Source organism: Anopheles moucheti, chromosome 2 (assembly GCF_943734755.1).
Source record: "Anopheles moucheti chromosome 2, idAnoMoucSN_F20_07, whole genome shotgun sequence".
In the NCBI taxonomy this organism is placed as follows: domain Eukaryota; kingdom Metazoa; phylum Arthropoda; class Insecta; order Diptera; family Culicidae; genus Anopheles; species Anopheles moucheti.
Genome location: NC_069140.1, coordinates 56,088,048 through 56,102,541, shown reverse-complemented (window position 1 = coordinate 56,102,541; position 14,494 = coordinate 56,088,048). Strand labels below are relative to the sequence as shown.

General features: G+C 44.5%; 3 protein-coding genes across 3 annotated transcripts; 2 read left to right on the top strand and 1 right to left on the bottom strand.

Annotated features, from left to right (window-relative positions):
• The first annotated feature begins 374 nt into the window (after positions 1-374).
• Positions 375-3,012, top strand: LOC128309828 (dipeptidyl peptidase 3). Its single transcript, XM_053046306.1, has 4 exons — positions 375-621; positions 720-872; positions 977-1,871; positions 1,959-3,012. Exons 1-4 carry the CDS (start codon positions 502-504, stop codon positions 2,957-2,959), a joined length of 2,169 nt encoding a protein of 722 aa, XP_052902266.1. The 5' UTR covers positions 375-501; the 3' UTR covers positions 2,960-3,012.
• A 301-nt stretch (positions 3,013-3,313) lies between these two features.
• Positions 3,314-5,872, top strand: LOC128302631 (nucleoplasmin-like protein). The gene is made up of 2 exons (XM_053039499.1): positions 3,314-3,448; positions 4,648-5,872. Exons 1-2 carry the CDS (start codon positions 3,427-3,429, stop codon positions 5,151-5,153), a joined length of 528 nt encoding a protein of 175 aa, XP_052895459.1. The 5' UTR covers positions 3,314-3,426; the 3' UTR covers positions 5,154-5,872.
• A 614-nt stretch (positions 5,873-6,486) lies between these two features.
• LOC128310284 (4-hydroxybutyrate coenzyme A transferase) lies at positions 6,487-12,128 on the bottom strand. The gene is made up of 4 exons (XM_053046927.1): positions 11,778-12,128; positions 8,250-9,047; positions 7,909-8,175; positions 6,487-7,823 (listed from the first exon to the last, which is right to left on the bottom strand). Exons 1-4 carry the CDS (start codon positions 11,959-11,961, stop codon positions 7,636-7,638), a joined length of 1,437 nt encoding a protein of 478 aa, XP_052902887.1. The 5' UTR covers positions 11,962-12,128; the 3' UTR covers positions 6,487-7,635.
• Positions 12,129-14,494: the final 2,366 nt, after the last annotated feature.

Below are 14,494 nucleotides of genomic sequence, written 5' to 3'. Positions count from 1 at the left end.
GTCACATACACAATTCAGTAATTGTTCGGAGTAACATTTGTTTTTCTAAATTCTGATGCAAAATACCAAATCACAATCATTACATTCGCTATTATTTAAGAACTTTTTAAGGAAATAAGCAACGAAACCGTTTGAACATTTATAGTTTAAACTTTAAATTTAAATTTACGTTGAAATGATGCACAAACTCTGTTCTTTCTATTCATCCTTCTGTTTTATTCCTAGCAATAGAGCATATTCAACCCACCAATCATGTGTTCTAAACTATTCATTTTGTTCCTTGGACTGATTTTTGCCCCCTGGGTACTGACGGGTCTGAAACTGTCAACACAAAAAATAAAACTCATCACTTTTGTTACTGTTTCTGAGAAAAATCGTTGTGTGGCATAGATTGCTCAATTGCGGGTCAATTTGTTCGGTTAAATTCAATTTAATTTTGCGTACCATACGCACTCTCAACAGCCATTGCTATTACGTTAGTGCAACCAAGAGATAATCAACATGTCCGATAAAGCTCAGTTTGTTTTGCCCAACACGCAACCGATCGTAGAATTGGAATGTGCCACGGCTTTCAATAATTTGACCGAGACGGAAAAGCAGTATGCCCATTTCTTCAGCAAGGTATGCAGTTTCTTTTTTATTGGTTATATGGTCCGAGGTTTGGGGGTTCCTATACATATACGCTGATCATATTCTGTTCTTTTTCCTTTTGTTTATAGGCGTCTTGGACTGGTGGATTAATCGCTCTGGTGCAGTCAAGCCCAGAATCTCCAATCATTTTCTCTTTGCTTCATCGAGTATTTCTAGCTGAGACAGTAGAGGATTTGAAGAAATCTGCAATTGCAGCTGGCGTATCGGAAGACGAATTTACCGTATGTAAATGCTTTACAATCATTGTTTTATGTGCGACCATTACACAGCACTTATCTTATCGCACTGCTATAAATATGGATGTTCATTTGTTTGCTTTCCCCAGGCATTTCTTGTGTACACCTGTGGATTCCTGGCGAACGCTGGCAACTACAAGGGTATGGGCGATAGCAAGATCGTTCCCAACTTGGATGTGGATAAATTCGAAGCAATCGTCAAGTGCTCCGCTGCCCACAAAGCGAATGCTAGCGCCATCGATTCATTATGGGAAACTACCAAGGTGCCCATCTTCCTGCTGACGGATCGTATGAAGACACTTGGTCTGTGTGATGCAGGTGTAACAACCTATTTCTCAAGCAACGTTACGCACGATGACACGGAGCTGATAAGTGAATGGATGAAGGAGCACAAGTTTGAGGCATACATTTGCCGTACTTTCAAAACGGTCGAGAACGGCAAAACGGTGTACGATATAAAGCTTGCGTCCGGCGAAGAAGGTGGCAAGAAGGGGCTAACGCGTGAACCCGAAGAGTACAAAGGATGCATTTTCAAGATAACGCGGGGCGATTACAAGGAGTTAATGCAGATGGTGGCCGACTCGCTAGAAGAAGCTATGAAGCACTGTGCCAATGAAAACCAGCAGCATATGATCGAAGCGTACGTCGAGAGCTTCCGCGAAGGTAGTTTGGACGCGCACAAGACCGGTTCACGGTACTGGATCAAGGACAAGGGACCGGTAATCGAAACGTACATTGGATTCATTGAAACGTACAGGGATCCAGTTGGACAGCGGGGAGAATTTGAAGGATTCGTTGCCATGGTAAACAAGGAGATGTCGGCCAAATTTGGCACGTTGGTGTCAAATGCTGAAAATTTCATCCAATTATTGCCTTGGGGGAAGGAATATGAAAAAGATTCCTACCTAAAACCAGACTTCACTTCACTAGACATATTGACGTTTGCCGGATCAGGTGTACCGTGTGGTATTAACATTCCCAACTGTAAGCATGCCGAACATTCGGTGGAAAGCACTAAGTATACCTAACGTACTCTTGGTTAATGGGATGGAAATTTTGTTTCGCTTACAGATGATGAAATCCGCCAGGACGAAGGTTTTAAAAACGTGTCCCTTGGAAACGTGCTTGCCAACACGAACAAGACTGACTCAATTCCTTTCCTCTCGGAGGAGGATCAGACGTTGATGAAGAAATACAAAGCGGCTGCGTTTGAGGTGCAAGTGGGTCTGCACGAATTGCTGGGCCATGGTAGCGGCAAACTGTTGCGCATCGATGAAGCAGGCGAGTATAACTTTGATACGACGAAGCTGAAAAATCCGCTCACCGGGGAACCGGTCGGCTGTTGGTACGAGCCAGGTGAAACTTATGATTCGAAATTTAAATCGCTTGGCTCTTCGTATGAGGAGTGTCGTGCCGAGGCGGTAGGATTGTACCTTAGTTTGAACCGAGACGTGTTGAAGATATTTGGGCACACCGACGAACAGGAGATCGATAACATCATCTACGTAAACTGGTTGCTGCTTGTCTGGGGAGGAGTCGGTGTAGCAATGGAGCTGTACAATCCGGCGCAGAAAACCTGGCTGCAGGCACATTATCAGGCACGATTTGTGATCATGAAAGTGCTGTTGGAGGCAGGCGAGGGTCTGGTTAATGTGCAGGAGACTGAAGAAGGCAAAAATCTGCTGCTCAAGTTCGATCGCAGCAAGATCGAAACGGTAGGAAAGGAAGCGATAAGAAAGTTTTTGTTGAAGCTACAATTCTACAAATCGACCGGTAATGTAACGGCAGCAACCGAAATGTACAACCATTACTCGGAAGTGTCCGAAGGAGGCGAACATCCGTGGGCCAAGTGGCGAGATATAGTACTGCTGCACAAAAAACCAAGAATGATCTTCCTTCAGTCGAACACCGGTATCGATGCGGATACGGGCAAGGTGATGCTGAAAACGTACGAAGCCAACTTTGCCGGTTACATTCAATCGTGGGTTGAGCGCTTCCCGGATGCGAAAATCGATGAAGTGCTAGAACGCATCCATGCTGCGGATAAACGTTATTTCGAAGGATTGTATTAAACGGAAAACAGTTTGTGAAGAAATCTGTTTCCTCAGTAAATCAAGTTGAATAAATGAACATTTTGAACATGATGTCTATATTCGTTATATAAAAGGTAAATTCACATACTGTGCACATTTGTAGACGCATAGTTTGTGGCAGGCAATTGGCAAGAACAATTGTAATTTCTCGGCAAGAAATCTATTCTCTATTAAAATTTGCGGAAGATCAACAAACGCCATGACAAGTTCTAAAATTTGAAACTGGCATAATGACAGTTGACTATTGTTGCAGCCCGAAGTTTGCCCGACGATACGAAACGTCGGCCGAAGTTTGACAAGCGAGTCCCATCGGCATTTTATTCAACTTGGGCAAAACGGATGTGTTTTTTTTTTCATTCTCTTGCAAGTTCCAAACGTGGTGAGAGTCGCGCATCCATTTGCTTTCCTGAAGAAAATCCGGAAAAGTTAACTACCCGCACACAAATATGACCGACGAATACTTTTACGGTGAGTAGACAACTTTTGTATCCGATTTCGTAAGTGTTTCGTGCCGCTGGTATGTTATTTCGAGCGATTTTCGCACGAAAAGAGTGAAGTGTGCCGCCAGCCGCCGCACCGCGCGCATATTTACCGCACGCGTTCGCTTCACCGCGGAAAGGAAATGGTGGCCGTCGTCGTCGATTTTTCGCCGTTCCGCGCGCACACATTTTGTTTTTTTCCGGAATCATCACCCGCTGGTGGAGTTTTTGCGTTAGTTGCGCTTTGGGAAGATTTTTGCTAGCAGCATCTCTGGTGCGCTTGGTCAAATGGCGTCTCGCATAGCGTTTTGGATGCCTTTTCCACATGAACATCGGGCATGATTTGCCGGTAGCGCTAGCAACTGGAACAGCAGGGGGGTCACTTCTATCAGCAGCTTCCCTTTAAATGGGCAATGCTATATTGTTTTGTATCATTACAAAAGACATTTCATCATCAAACGGATTCCTTCGTTATTGCATATAGCCGGAGATAAATCCGCTGTATCTTGGTGTACTGTGAGCGAATGCTTTTTTGCTACGTTCATTTTTATGCATAGTAAGCAAGTACGGCGGCGTCTCGATGTGAGGTTATAATTTCCTATGATGCGAGGCTATTATTTTCCCGGTGTTTCTGGTGGTGCTGCCTAGTGTGGATGTGTGGACTATAGCATGTGTGTTGGTTATTTACTCACTCGGCTTTGAAAGGCTGCATCATCCACCACCGACCCTCTTTCTTGGTCCGATTTATCACCTCGGCTATCGAAAGTGTTCTTTCGTTAGCGCCTTTTTGTGTGGCGAGTATGCGGATCACACCTATACATGCATGCGCGCGTTGCTGCCCAGATTCGCCATGTGTTGAGCGTGTGTTGGTGAGAATGGTTTTCGTTTTTGTTTACTTCATTCTGTTCCACTTTTCCCCCTTCGCTCATTACGCTGATGCCGGGTGTGATGCCGTTGTATGAAGGGTTAAAGCTAGTTCATTGAAATGGCGGCGTCGTCGTCGCCTACTGCGTTACGAATACTTTTTTAAGAGCAGAAAAATGTTTCTTTTGCGGTGTACGAAGCGTATTTTCGAAGCGTAGTGTATGTGTTACTTCGATTCGGCTTTCGGAAGAGGGATCGGATATGTTAAGTTTTGCAACGAGAATGTTTTTCGATTTTAATTTTTTTAATGTTATCTTCCCATAGGAGCAACCCTGAAGGAGGGCAGCAAAACAGTGACATGGGATCCGGACAACAAGCCGGAAGGTTACCCGAGAACGAACAAGCTGGTGATCAAACAGTGTCTCCTCGGCCATGAGGCAGCAGCGGACGAGTTCAATGTGGTACAGGTGGAAACCATGACTATACGGGACACGCTGCGCATTCCGATCGCTGTGTTAAAGGTGGGTGAGCTGCGACAGGCCCGCATGGACCTGGAGTTCTCGGACGCCCCGGTTACATTCACGTTGGTCGAGGGCAAGGGCCCGGTGCACATTCACGGATTGCATCTGCTCGGATCGCTGGTCGAGGAGTTCGAGGATATGGAAGAGATGGAGGAGGAGGTGCTTGACGAGGAGGAAGCCGACGAGGATGAGGACGAGGACGGTGCGTCACAGAAGAAGAAGCCAAAATTGACCAACAATTCCAAGGGCAAACCAGGAGCTGTCGCCGGTGGGCCCGCGGGCAACGACAAAAACCGGAAGAGGAAATAAACAGCGCAGGCACGTTCTTTTTTTGGTTTTGCTCCGGCCAACGAGCAAAATTTGCCAGCAGCAGCAGCAGCAAAAGCAAGGCCGTCACAACGTGTCATCATTCCTCACCACAATTTAAATATATGTATTAACAAAAAAAAAAAAACAAACAGACAAACAAAATCTGCAACTACCATAAAAACATCGTATAGCCGTCAATCTTGAGAAGACCGGCACAACACAACAACATCCCCTACGTCATGCGAGAAAGGAAAAGAATCAGACGAAATTGTCCTATATATATTCCAGCTGCCCATGAGCTCTGGTATGCATCCTCTCGTTCGTAATTCTCGTACAGTTTGCCCGTGTTCGATTCGATCGGTTGCAGGCGCGAAAGCGCTTAATTCTCTTTTGTAATTCAAACACTCACGCGCGCACGTGCTCCGGATGACGGGGAAGCAGCGTTGCTTTCTTAAAAACCAATTAGACTAGCCTGTACGTAGTAGAGCATTAGTCGCGTCACAGAGATATAACCATCCAATATCCCTACAAAACGATTTAAGCCGTAGCCACTAACCAAGATATACATTCAGCAATTTATTAGAACCCAAGCGAGAATTTGCATCGAAAACGTCGCAGGAAGAAGAGACTAACCGCAAGAATTGTTTACTAACTGTGAATGAAGCAAAACTTCTAAGATAAACTTCCACAAATAATTATGGAATCGGAATACAAACGGATGTAAGCTTTTATTTTCATTGCGTTCTGTTGGGCATCTACGATGGCGTTATAATAGAAGCCCTGATACGGCGACACACACACCTTTTGGGGGAGGGTTATCATGATGGAGAACTACGGTAGGGGAAGAACTATATCATCTTCATCACAAGTGCGCCCTGGGCTCGTGGGAATATTTTGGTCAATTTCTTATGACTGAGCTGTTGTGCAGGTGGCAAGACGCGAAACTGAGAAACCATTTTAATGACAAACCAGCAGCCAAATTGTAACTAAAAAGAAACTCGGATGTGTGATGTTGCATCCGTTCCCATACAGGCAAAAATGCAATTTCACAATGCAAAATTGAACAAAAAGCAGCGTTCTTAAACAGGTTTGGAGAGCAGGACGGCGGAAACACATGGCGCATGTGAAATTCATCAAATGTAAAGGCATGGGCATACAAAATGGACAAATAAAGATGGAATCGAAACAAAATGGGAGTTACTTCTTGTGGTTGGCTGTAATGAGCAAAATAAGGAGCAGGAAATAGCCGTGGCCATTGCATACATTTAGGCTGAATTATGACTGATCAATATCTTTCCTTCAAAGATGCACCGCAGACACATGTTGTGTATTCACTAGGATAACTTTATTTTCAAAGCTGATTTTGAGGTTTCGATTAACTCGTTCTTTGTAATTTGATCACTGATTTTTGCTCTTAAAGTTGATAAACTGCTGTATGATTGTGGTTCCCGCTTGCGCACGTTATGTAAAAAAGCGGAACGGTCTAACCATCCAATTCTCTGCCGTCTCTGCAGGCCAATACACCGTAGGTGTATCATTGTGTGAGATAGTTCGTTTGATGTTAGTAGTATTTTGTTTGTTACTGTTCGTTTAACCCCATCTACTGTCTAGGCATTTTTGTTCTATTTAGCAATACTCTGGAATAAGTGAAACTACCTAAAAAAACGGGAACACTGTTAGCGGATTGTTCTACATGTGGTTATGTTGCTACTGCTCCTGAACCTTTCGTAGCAATTTAATTTAGCAGTTGTTTTAAACGGCAATTTATAGTAAGCGCTCTGTATTACCACAAGCCTCGGAAGGTCATACAAGGCATGCTTTTGTGTGTCTGATCCCGTGATGGCAGTTTTTGCGTATTCGTTATTGCATTCCAGGCATTGCAGTGTGCTATTGCTACTGCAAATGGATCATTTCGTCCAACCAGCTTAATCAAGATTGTTTTCGGTGTTGGATTACTAAAACTAAATTGCTTTATTTGGTAATTTTGCTTAGCGTTGCGTGCGCGACTTAATCTTCCTTCCCTTTCACGGGGCTTGCTTTTGCGCAAAGTTCTTAACTTTGATGACCCAAAATGCTAGAATGCCAAACGATACATCACATGAAGCGTTTATGGTAAAAAACGAAATTATAAAACAAAAACAAACAAATTAAAAAGAAATTGATAACGGTCTAAAAAGTTGCCGTGCATGGCCAAATACGATTCCATTCGCCGGAGGGTGTAAAGGATCTCTTTTGTTGTTTTCGCGTGGAACGTGATAATCTCTAACTCGGTGTGTGGTGGCGGCAACACGTCGATATGGGTCGATAAAATCCATTGCTTTTGTGAATGCCGAAGGACTTTCCCTGTGGACATCGACAGCATGCTGAACGTCGATTCGTTCATCGATTAGCTTGTGTGTGTGTGTGACTCTCCTACTTTCGAAAGGTCTGAATGCTGTCTATTTTGATTGAACGCATGTGAACAGGACGACAAAATAGCTTCTTAGTTCGGTGTTGGCATCGTTTTCAAACGCTCGAAGGCTGCCTTTTCAAGGGCTTCGCGGTGATCGGGATGAGCGATCTGGATCAGTGCGTAGGCACGCTGGCGCAAACTGCGACCGAACAGATTCGCAATACCATACTCGGTGACAACATAGTGGACATGGGCTCGAGACGTTACCACACCAGCACCTGAAAACCATGCGATAACAATGACAATGTGATCAATTCCATTCGAAACTCAATCGCAGCCACGCTGTCCACCAACGATGCTTACCCGGCTTTAGGATGGGGGAAATTTTACTCTGACCCTTGTTTGTGACGGATGGTAGCGCAATGATTGGTTTGCCCTTGCCATCGAAACCTTCGGCAGCACCGCGAATAAAGTCGACCTGTCCTCCAAAACCAGAATACATGCGCGTACCAATCGAATCGGCACACACCTGTCCGGTGAGATCTACTTCAATCGCCGAGTTGATGGCCGTCATCTTGGGGTTTCGCGCGATAATGCTCACATTGTTGACGTAGTTAATTTCCAGCATTTCTGTAGATTGGGAAAGAGATGTCAATGCGTTATGAAGATCACTGAACTCATACTCGGAAGAGAGCACTACGTACCGATGAATGGATTATTGTCGACAAAGTCATACAACTTCTTGGTACCGATCAGGAACGAACCGACGATGCGGCCACGATGGAAATTTTTCTTATCATTCGTCACGCAACCCTTCCGCACCAGATCGACCACACCGCCCGCAAACATCTCCGAGTGAATTCCCAGATCCTTATGGTTGTGCAGTGCGTTCAGGACCGCATCTGGAATGTTGCCGATGCCCATCTGCAGCGTCGCACCATCCTCGACCAGATTTTCCGCGATCAGTTTGCCGATCTTGGTTTCCACTTCCGACATCGCATGTCCACCATGCTCCGGCAGCGGTATATCCACATTGATCGCATAGTCAAAATGCGACTGGTGAATAATACTGTCGCCGAATGTGCGCGGCATCTGCTTGTTGACCTGGGCGATGATGACTTTTGAGTTTTCCAGGGCCGCACGCACACAGTCCACGCTGGTACCGAGCGTACAGTAACCATGGTTGTCCGGTGGCGATACGGACACGATCGCTACGTCCGGCTGGATCAGCTTGCGCCGGAACAGCAGCGGAATTTCGTGCAGGAAGATCGGTACGGCATCACCGCGTCCATCGGCAACGGCCGCACGTACGTTACCTCCCATGAACAGTGATTTCGAGCGGAACACATCCTTGCATTCGGGTTTGCAGTAGGAGGCAGGTCCTTCGGTGTGCATGTGCGTCACCGTGATGTCTCGCAGGTTGTTGTCCATGCCATGCTTGGTCATCGCATCGAGCACGTGAACCGGGGTAGCCGCTGCACCCTGAGCGAATACAATGTCACCTGCAAGTAGAAGAAGGGCAACAGGTATTTTAGAAATAAATTAAACAATTGACGATGATGGTGGTGATCATCTTGTGGAGCGCAAATGTTATGTAGAAAAGTTACATAGTACGTAAAAATAAATATTTCCAAAGTGGATATCACATTTTGGGGGTACAGTCGGGACTAATCTAGACAAATCATATGATCATAGACCATAACAGGTCTGTAGCAGATAAGGCGTATCTTATCTCCTTCATGTTAATAACCCTGCAGCTATTGGACAAATAAAAGCAAGCCAACAGTTCTACCGTAAAGGCCGATGAGCATACAATATTTTCGAAAATAGATTATCTCCACAGTTCCCGAAAAAGAAAACAAGAACATTCCTTCTCTGTGGTTTATGTTGCCGGTGCCCTTGTCCGTGAAACAAATGGTAGGTGTTATCTGTTTCGTGAGTTACACATTAGCTTTTTTGAACGACACGTGTAAAAGTCTATTGCCAACTGTGAGACACTACAATATGGAGAAAATTGAAGTTGTATTACGTATGCCTACTATGGCCCAAACAGAATTGTCAACTAGAAATAATCTCACGTGCGATGATCTTTTCATGCGTTCTATCGCTAAAACGTCCGGACAAGGACAAACGTGCCGCTATAAAACCTGGCACCCGGCTGTTTTGTTACGAATGAAAGAATTTTGCCTGTTTTAAACAAGTTTGTGCCACGTTCAAGCAAGTCACCTTGATGAAGTCTGACCGGGCACTTTCGGGTAGCCCATCGCAACGCAGTTTCGTTACTCAAAAGCATAGGCAACATGACCGGCAATGGACAGTGAACGATTGCATTGAATAATTAAGCAATTTTACTGCAACCGTGTGTTGGGTAGCAACAGGGCATGGAACTTGGTGGCCGTGTACGTTGTACAGCAATGACACATGCACATTTATATGCCCTATTCGAGAGACACATTTGTAATGTGACTGTGCAGCTTACATCGGGCTGCCGTGCGATTGCATGTCATTTGTTGTTTAAATTAATGAAAAGACCTTATTCCCAACGATTGCCTTGATCGAGTGGAGAAGCGACCTGTAGTACGTACTTTGCGTAATATTCAATGCTAATGATCGGTGACATTGGTACATTGATGGTGCTGATTTGGAGATGAATTTTGGATGTGATAATAGCAACCTTGTACTAGGTAGTCAAGAGCAACGGAGCGTCGTCCGGTAACGCCATTGGGTAGATATCAGTAAGGAAGAAACTGGTTGTTGATGGTGTTCTTTTTTTAGCCACATCGCGAGCGCACACATTCTCTGCGACGCGTTCGTTTGCGTTTCAAACTGAACCTGAAAACCGGATCACTTCGAAAAAAAAAAAACAGAAACGGTTGGGGGAGTAATATTGATGGTTTGTCCTATTACTAGCGACGCGATACTATTCCTAGGTCGCGGTTTGATGCGTCAAGGGGACGGCACAACTCCCCCGTATGTTTCAGCAGCGATTTGACCTAGAAAACATTCCCTTTTCGAAGGGTTTATCCGTTTGTTTGGTTTTGCTCGTTGCACTTTCTAAACAACACAAACTTTATAGAAGTTTGCTACCCCTGTAACAATCAACTGCAAACGCCAGATGTCGCTTAACTTCCGGAGCGCACTGGTAATGCAAATTGAATAAACAAGCATATCGCACGAACACACTCCGACGGACAATTCTGCTGCAAGTTCGCGCCAATTGAGTTATCATGCAATTAGGACCTCTCAAGCTCAAATCACGTCCGTGTTAACACTCCTGGAGGTGCTATGTTGCCTTCCCCCCCTCACCCCACCCCTTTAATGTCAAGTGAACGTTAATGGAGACCCGTTTGAGTAGTTATTCGTTTCCAGATGCATGAAACCTTTGATCCGAACCGATCGGAACTCGCTAGTAGTGGAGTTTGGTGATTTTAAAATGCGTTATGTGTTGTGACGGGATTAAAATTTTGTAACGAATGTTGCACAATACAAACAGTGTTGCAATACCATGTAAACAATTCCCTGGAAATGGGCAATCGAAGCAAACAAGTAAGCGGAACCATGTATTCTACAATCGACGCATCATCTCCCTAGCGTTCAAAGTCCATAAACATCGCTAATCAAGTGGTGCTGCGCAGGGGTATGTTTCCATCTAAGAACACCAACACACGCTGCTCGGGTTGTGATGCGACTACTTGATTTTTTTTTCCTGCCACAAGGGGACCAAAGGAGGATTGAGCAGCTGTGGCTAAGTAGGAAAAAGGTACAGAAACATTCGGCCTTTGTACGCCTGATAATGGCGATAAGTAGGCCAGAACATCTTACTCATTACACTGCCTGAACAGCGCTAGAGTTTGTCGCACCTAATGGCCATTGCCATCGTCACAAAAAGCAGACCAAAAAAATCATCCGAAAGTGAAACTGATGACGGGTGGAGGAGCATAGGGAGGAGGAAGGTTCTGGTGTGAATCTGTGCGTGCGAAATTATAGTAGCTGAAATAAACATAGCATTGCGTAACGGCGCACGGTTAATTCCGGCGAACGTCTTTTTCACACTGCCTTCACTAGAATTAAGTAAGGCTAGAAGACTTGGATCCGGGTTTCATTTTTGAGTTTTTGGTTTTCATTTCAGATATGAAATTAACGAACCACACACATTCACACACACACACGCGCATTCCAACAATTGAAGAAACTCATTTTCCTGCTCCCCGTCGTAGTACGGTGCTCTTTACCTGATTTGATGACTTTGACCGCTTCTTCCGCCGTCGTGTACTTGGGTTCGCGCTCGAGCGGCTGCGAAATTTGGTTGGAATAGGTGAAGAAGGAATTCCGCTGCGTGGCCGCGGCCACCAACCGTGGGGTCGAATTGCCGGTGAGCAACAGCCGGGGAGCAAAGCGGAGTGCGAACGAAGACATGTTTTTGTACTTCAATTATTCAATGAACTTGCGAAATATGTGTTCCCACTTTACTGAGGTCCGTTCGGGTTTTGTGTGGTTGGCCGTAATTTTACACAAACTTGCACTGCCGACACGCTCTGCTCCCGCTTTTGCGTCGAGTTATGCGAAACTAGGTTGTTTTCATTCGATCGGTGCTGTCACATTTGTTTGACAGTTGCTGCCGACAGTGTGGTGGCCAAAGAAATGCAATGTTTTGGCCGTGTAGCACGCAACGTACAACCATAGTTGGGGAGTTTGGACTTTTGGACGAGTGTATTTCATGTTGGTCCAGCAGTGCAGCTTAACGAAACTATTTGAATTTGAACTAAGCAGTATTCGTTCGTTCGTTCGACGGTTGGTTCAGGAAATAGAAAATGATAGAAATGATAGAAGGCGAAAGAAATGAAAATGGTTTTAAATTGACGGTTTACGGCCCGACGGAAAATTCAAGACCATAGATTTACATGGCAAAACTAAATTGATGATGGCCAAAGCAAATTGAACACATTTAAAATCAAACCACCATCGGTTCTGCTAACAAATCCTGACGTACGCTGGAACGACGTACAGAAAGGCGATCGTACGTTTAAAACGCATCTATTTTTGGTCAAATGTCAACATCGACAACAGCATTTATGATGAGATACGCGCTGCCATCGGCCATTCTTCAGCCTGAGGAATCTCAAACTACCATTCGCTGGGGCTATATTGGGTACGAACGAATTGATCCTTTATAGTTCCAGTACTCACATATTCCTCTGAGATATGGTCTTTGTCCATAACTGAAAAAACCATCTTAGACCATCTTCCCTATAGTCCCTGGGTCCGTTCACTTGGGTAGAGAAGGCCAGTGGAGGATCAATCCCCTTGGAGGCCCAGGGCGGAACTTTTAAAGAGGGGCCTATAAATTTGCAACGGCATTATCGGTGTAAGGGAGGTGTACTTCAAACATGATTTAACAACACCAGCAAAGTCTCGGAAAAAAAGCTCCTTTGCGTACACCTCAGAATTCAGTTGCGTAGCCCTGTAAACGGACCTAGTAAGCTAGTCTTTATATAAACGTTTGTATGCGCTAAGGAGAACTATAACGCCACATTTTTTACGATTTACGTAAATTTACGAATCCTGAGTAGTCCAACGCCTTCTACGATTTTTCGCCCAAGGTATAGTTTTCAATCGGTTTACTTTACGGTAACAATCAGAGAAATTTGTTAGAAACCTGTTTCGCTCATGTTGATGTTTAAGACCATGAACAACACAATTGTTTTCAGATTTGCGAAACCAGGAAAGCATGTTTTTCAAGAGGTGACACCTGCAGAGTGGAATAAATTTGCCCATCACTATTGCTTTGCATACTGTCAAATCCGTGAGAGCGATCGCTAGTGTAAGGAAGATGGATGAAACGGAAAGCATCGTTCATCTCGCACAAACTTCTCATCGACTGGTACGAAATTCCATACCAACCAGCTATTTTCAGATTTCCGGTACCAGAAAAGCATCCACGGAAGAGGTAGCACCTAGTACAGCAATTTTGGACGAAAACCGCCGAAAAGTATGCAATATTTAAACACTAACTTTCCCGTTGGTGGAGAAAAATTTTGCAGCAATTTTGCTCGAAAACCGCCGAAAGGTATGCAATGTTTAAACACTAACTTTCCCGTTGGTGGAGAAAAATGTCTTCGAAAACTACCAGTTTTCGAATGTATAGTACCAGGAGAGCATCCACGGAAGAGGTAGCTCCCGGTAGCGCCGTAAGGTATGCAATGTTTATACACTAACTTTGCAACCAACTTGCAATGCAAGTTTGGTGCATGCAAGAAACTTGCAAGATGGCGCCCAGCTTCGTACTTGCATGCAACAAACTTGCATACAAGTTTTCGCATGCAATTTCTTGCATGCAAACTTGCATGCAAGTTTGCATGCAAGTTTGTATGCAAGTTCTTGCATGCAAGTCTGTATGCAAGTTCTTGCATGCAAGTTTGCATGCAAGTTTGTTGCATGCAAGTACGAAGTTGAGCGCCATCTTGCAAGTTTCTTGCATGCACCAAACTTGCATTGCAAGTTGGTTGCAAAGTTAGTGTATAAACATTGCATACCTTACGGCGCATTGCATTGCAAATTGGTTGCAAAGTTAGTGTATATACATTGCATACCTTACGGCGCAGTACCAGGAGCTACCTCTTCCGTGGATGCTCTCCTGATGCTATACATTCAGAAACCGGTAGTTTTCGAAGAAATTTTTCTCGACCAACGGGAAATTTAGTTTTTAAATATTGCATACTTTTCGGCGGTTTTCGATCAAAATTGCTATACTAGGTGCTACCTCTTTCGTGGATGCTCTCCTGGTACTATGCATTCGAAAACTGGTAGTTTTCGAAGAAATTTTTCTCGATTAACGGAAAAATTAGTGCCCCGGTCCTGGTGTAATTTCGTTTATACTTTAAAGTCACAAAGTCGATATTCTTCTCTGCATTTAAATAATTACATAGAAACAAATGTTTTGTATAACTAA

Coding starts and splice junctions, on each gene's coding strand:
- LOC128309828 (XM_053046306.1), top strand. CDS start 502: ATGTCCGATAAAGCTCAGTTTGTTTTGCCCAACACGCAACCGATCGTA. Junction 622..719: donor ATGCCCATTTCTTCAGCAAG/GTATGCAGTTTC, acceptor TTTTGTTTATAG/GCGTCTTGGACTGGTGGATT. Junction 1,872..1,958: donor TGGTATTAACATTCCCAACT/GTAAGCATGCCG, acceptor TTTCGCTTACAG/ATGATGAAATCCGCCAGGAC.
- LOC128302631 (XM_053039499.1), top strand. CDS start 3,427: ATGACCGACGAATACTTTTACG. Junction 3,449..4,647: donor GACCGACGAATACTTTTACG/GTGAGTAGACAA, acceptor ATCTTCCCATAG/GAGCAACCCTGAAGGAGGGC.
- LOC128310284 (XM_053046927.1), bottom strand. CDS start 11,961: ATGTCTTCGTTCGCACTCCGCTTTGCTCCCCGGCTGTTGCTCACCGGC. Junction 8,176..8,249: donor CGACAATAATCCATTCATCG/GTACGTAGTGCT, acceptor CCCAATCTACAG/AAATGCTGGAAATTAACTAC. Junction 7,824..7,908: donor TTCCCCCATCCTAAAGCCGG/GTAAGCATCGTT, acceptor CATGGTTTTCAG/GTGCTGGTGTGGTAACGTCT.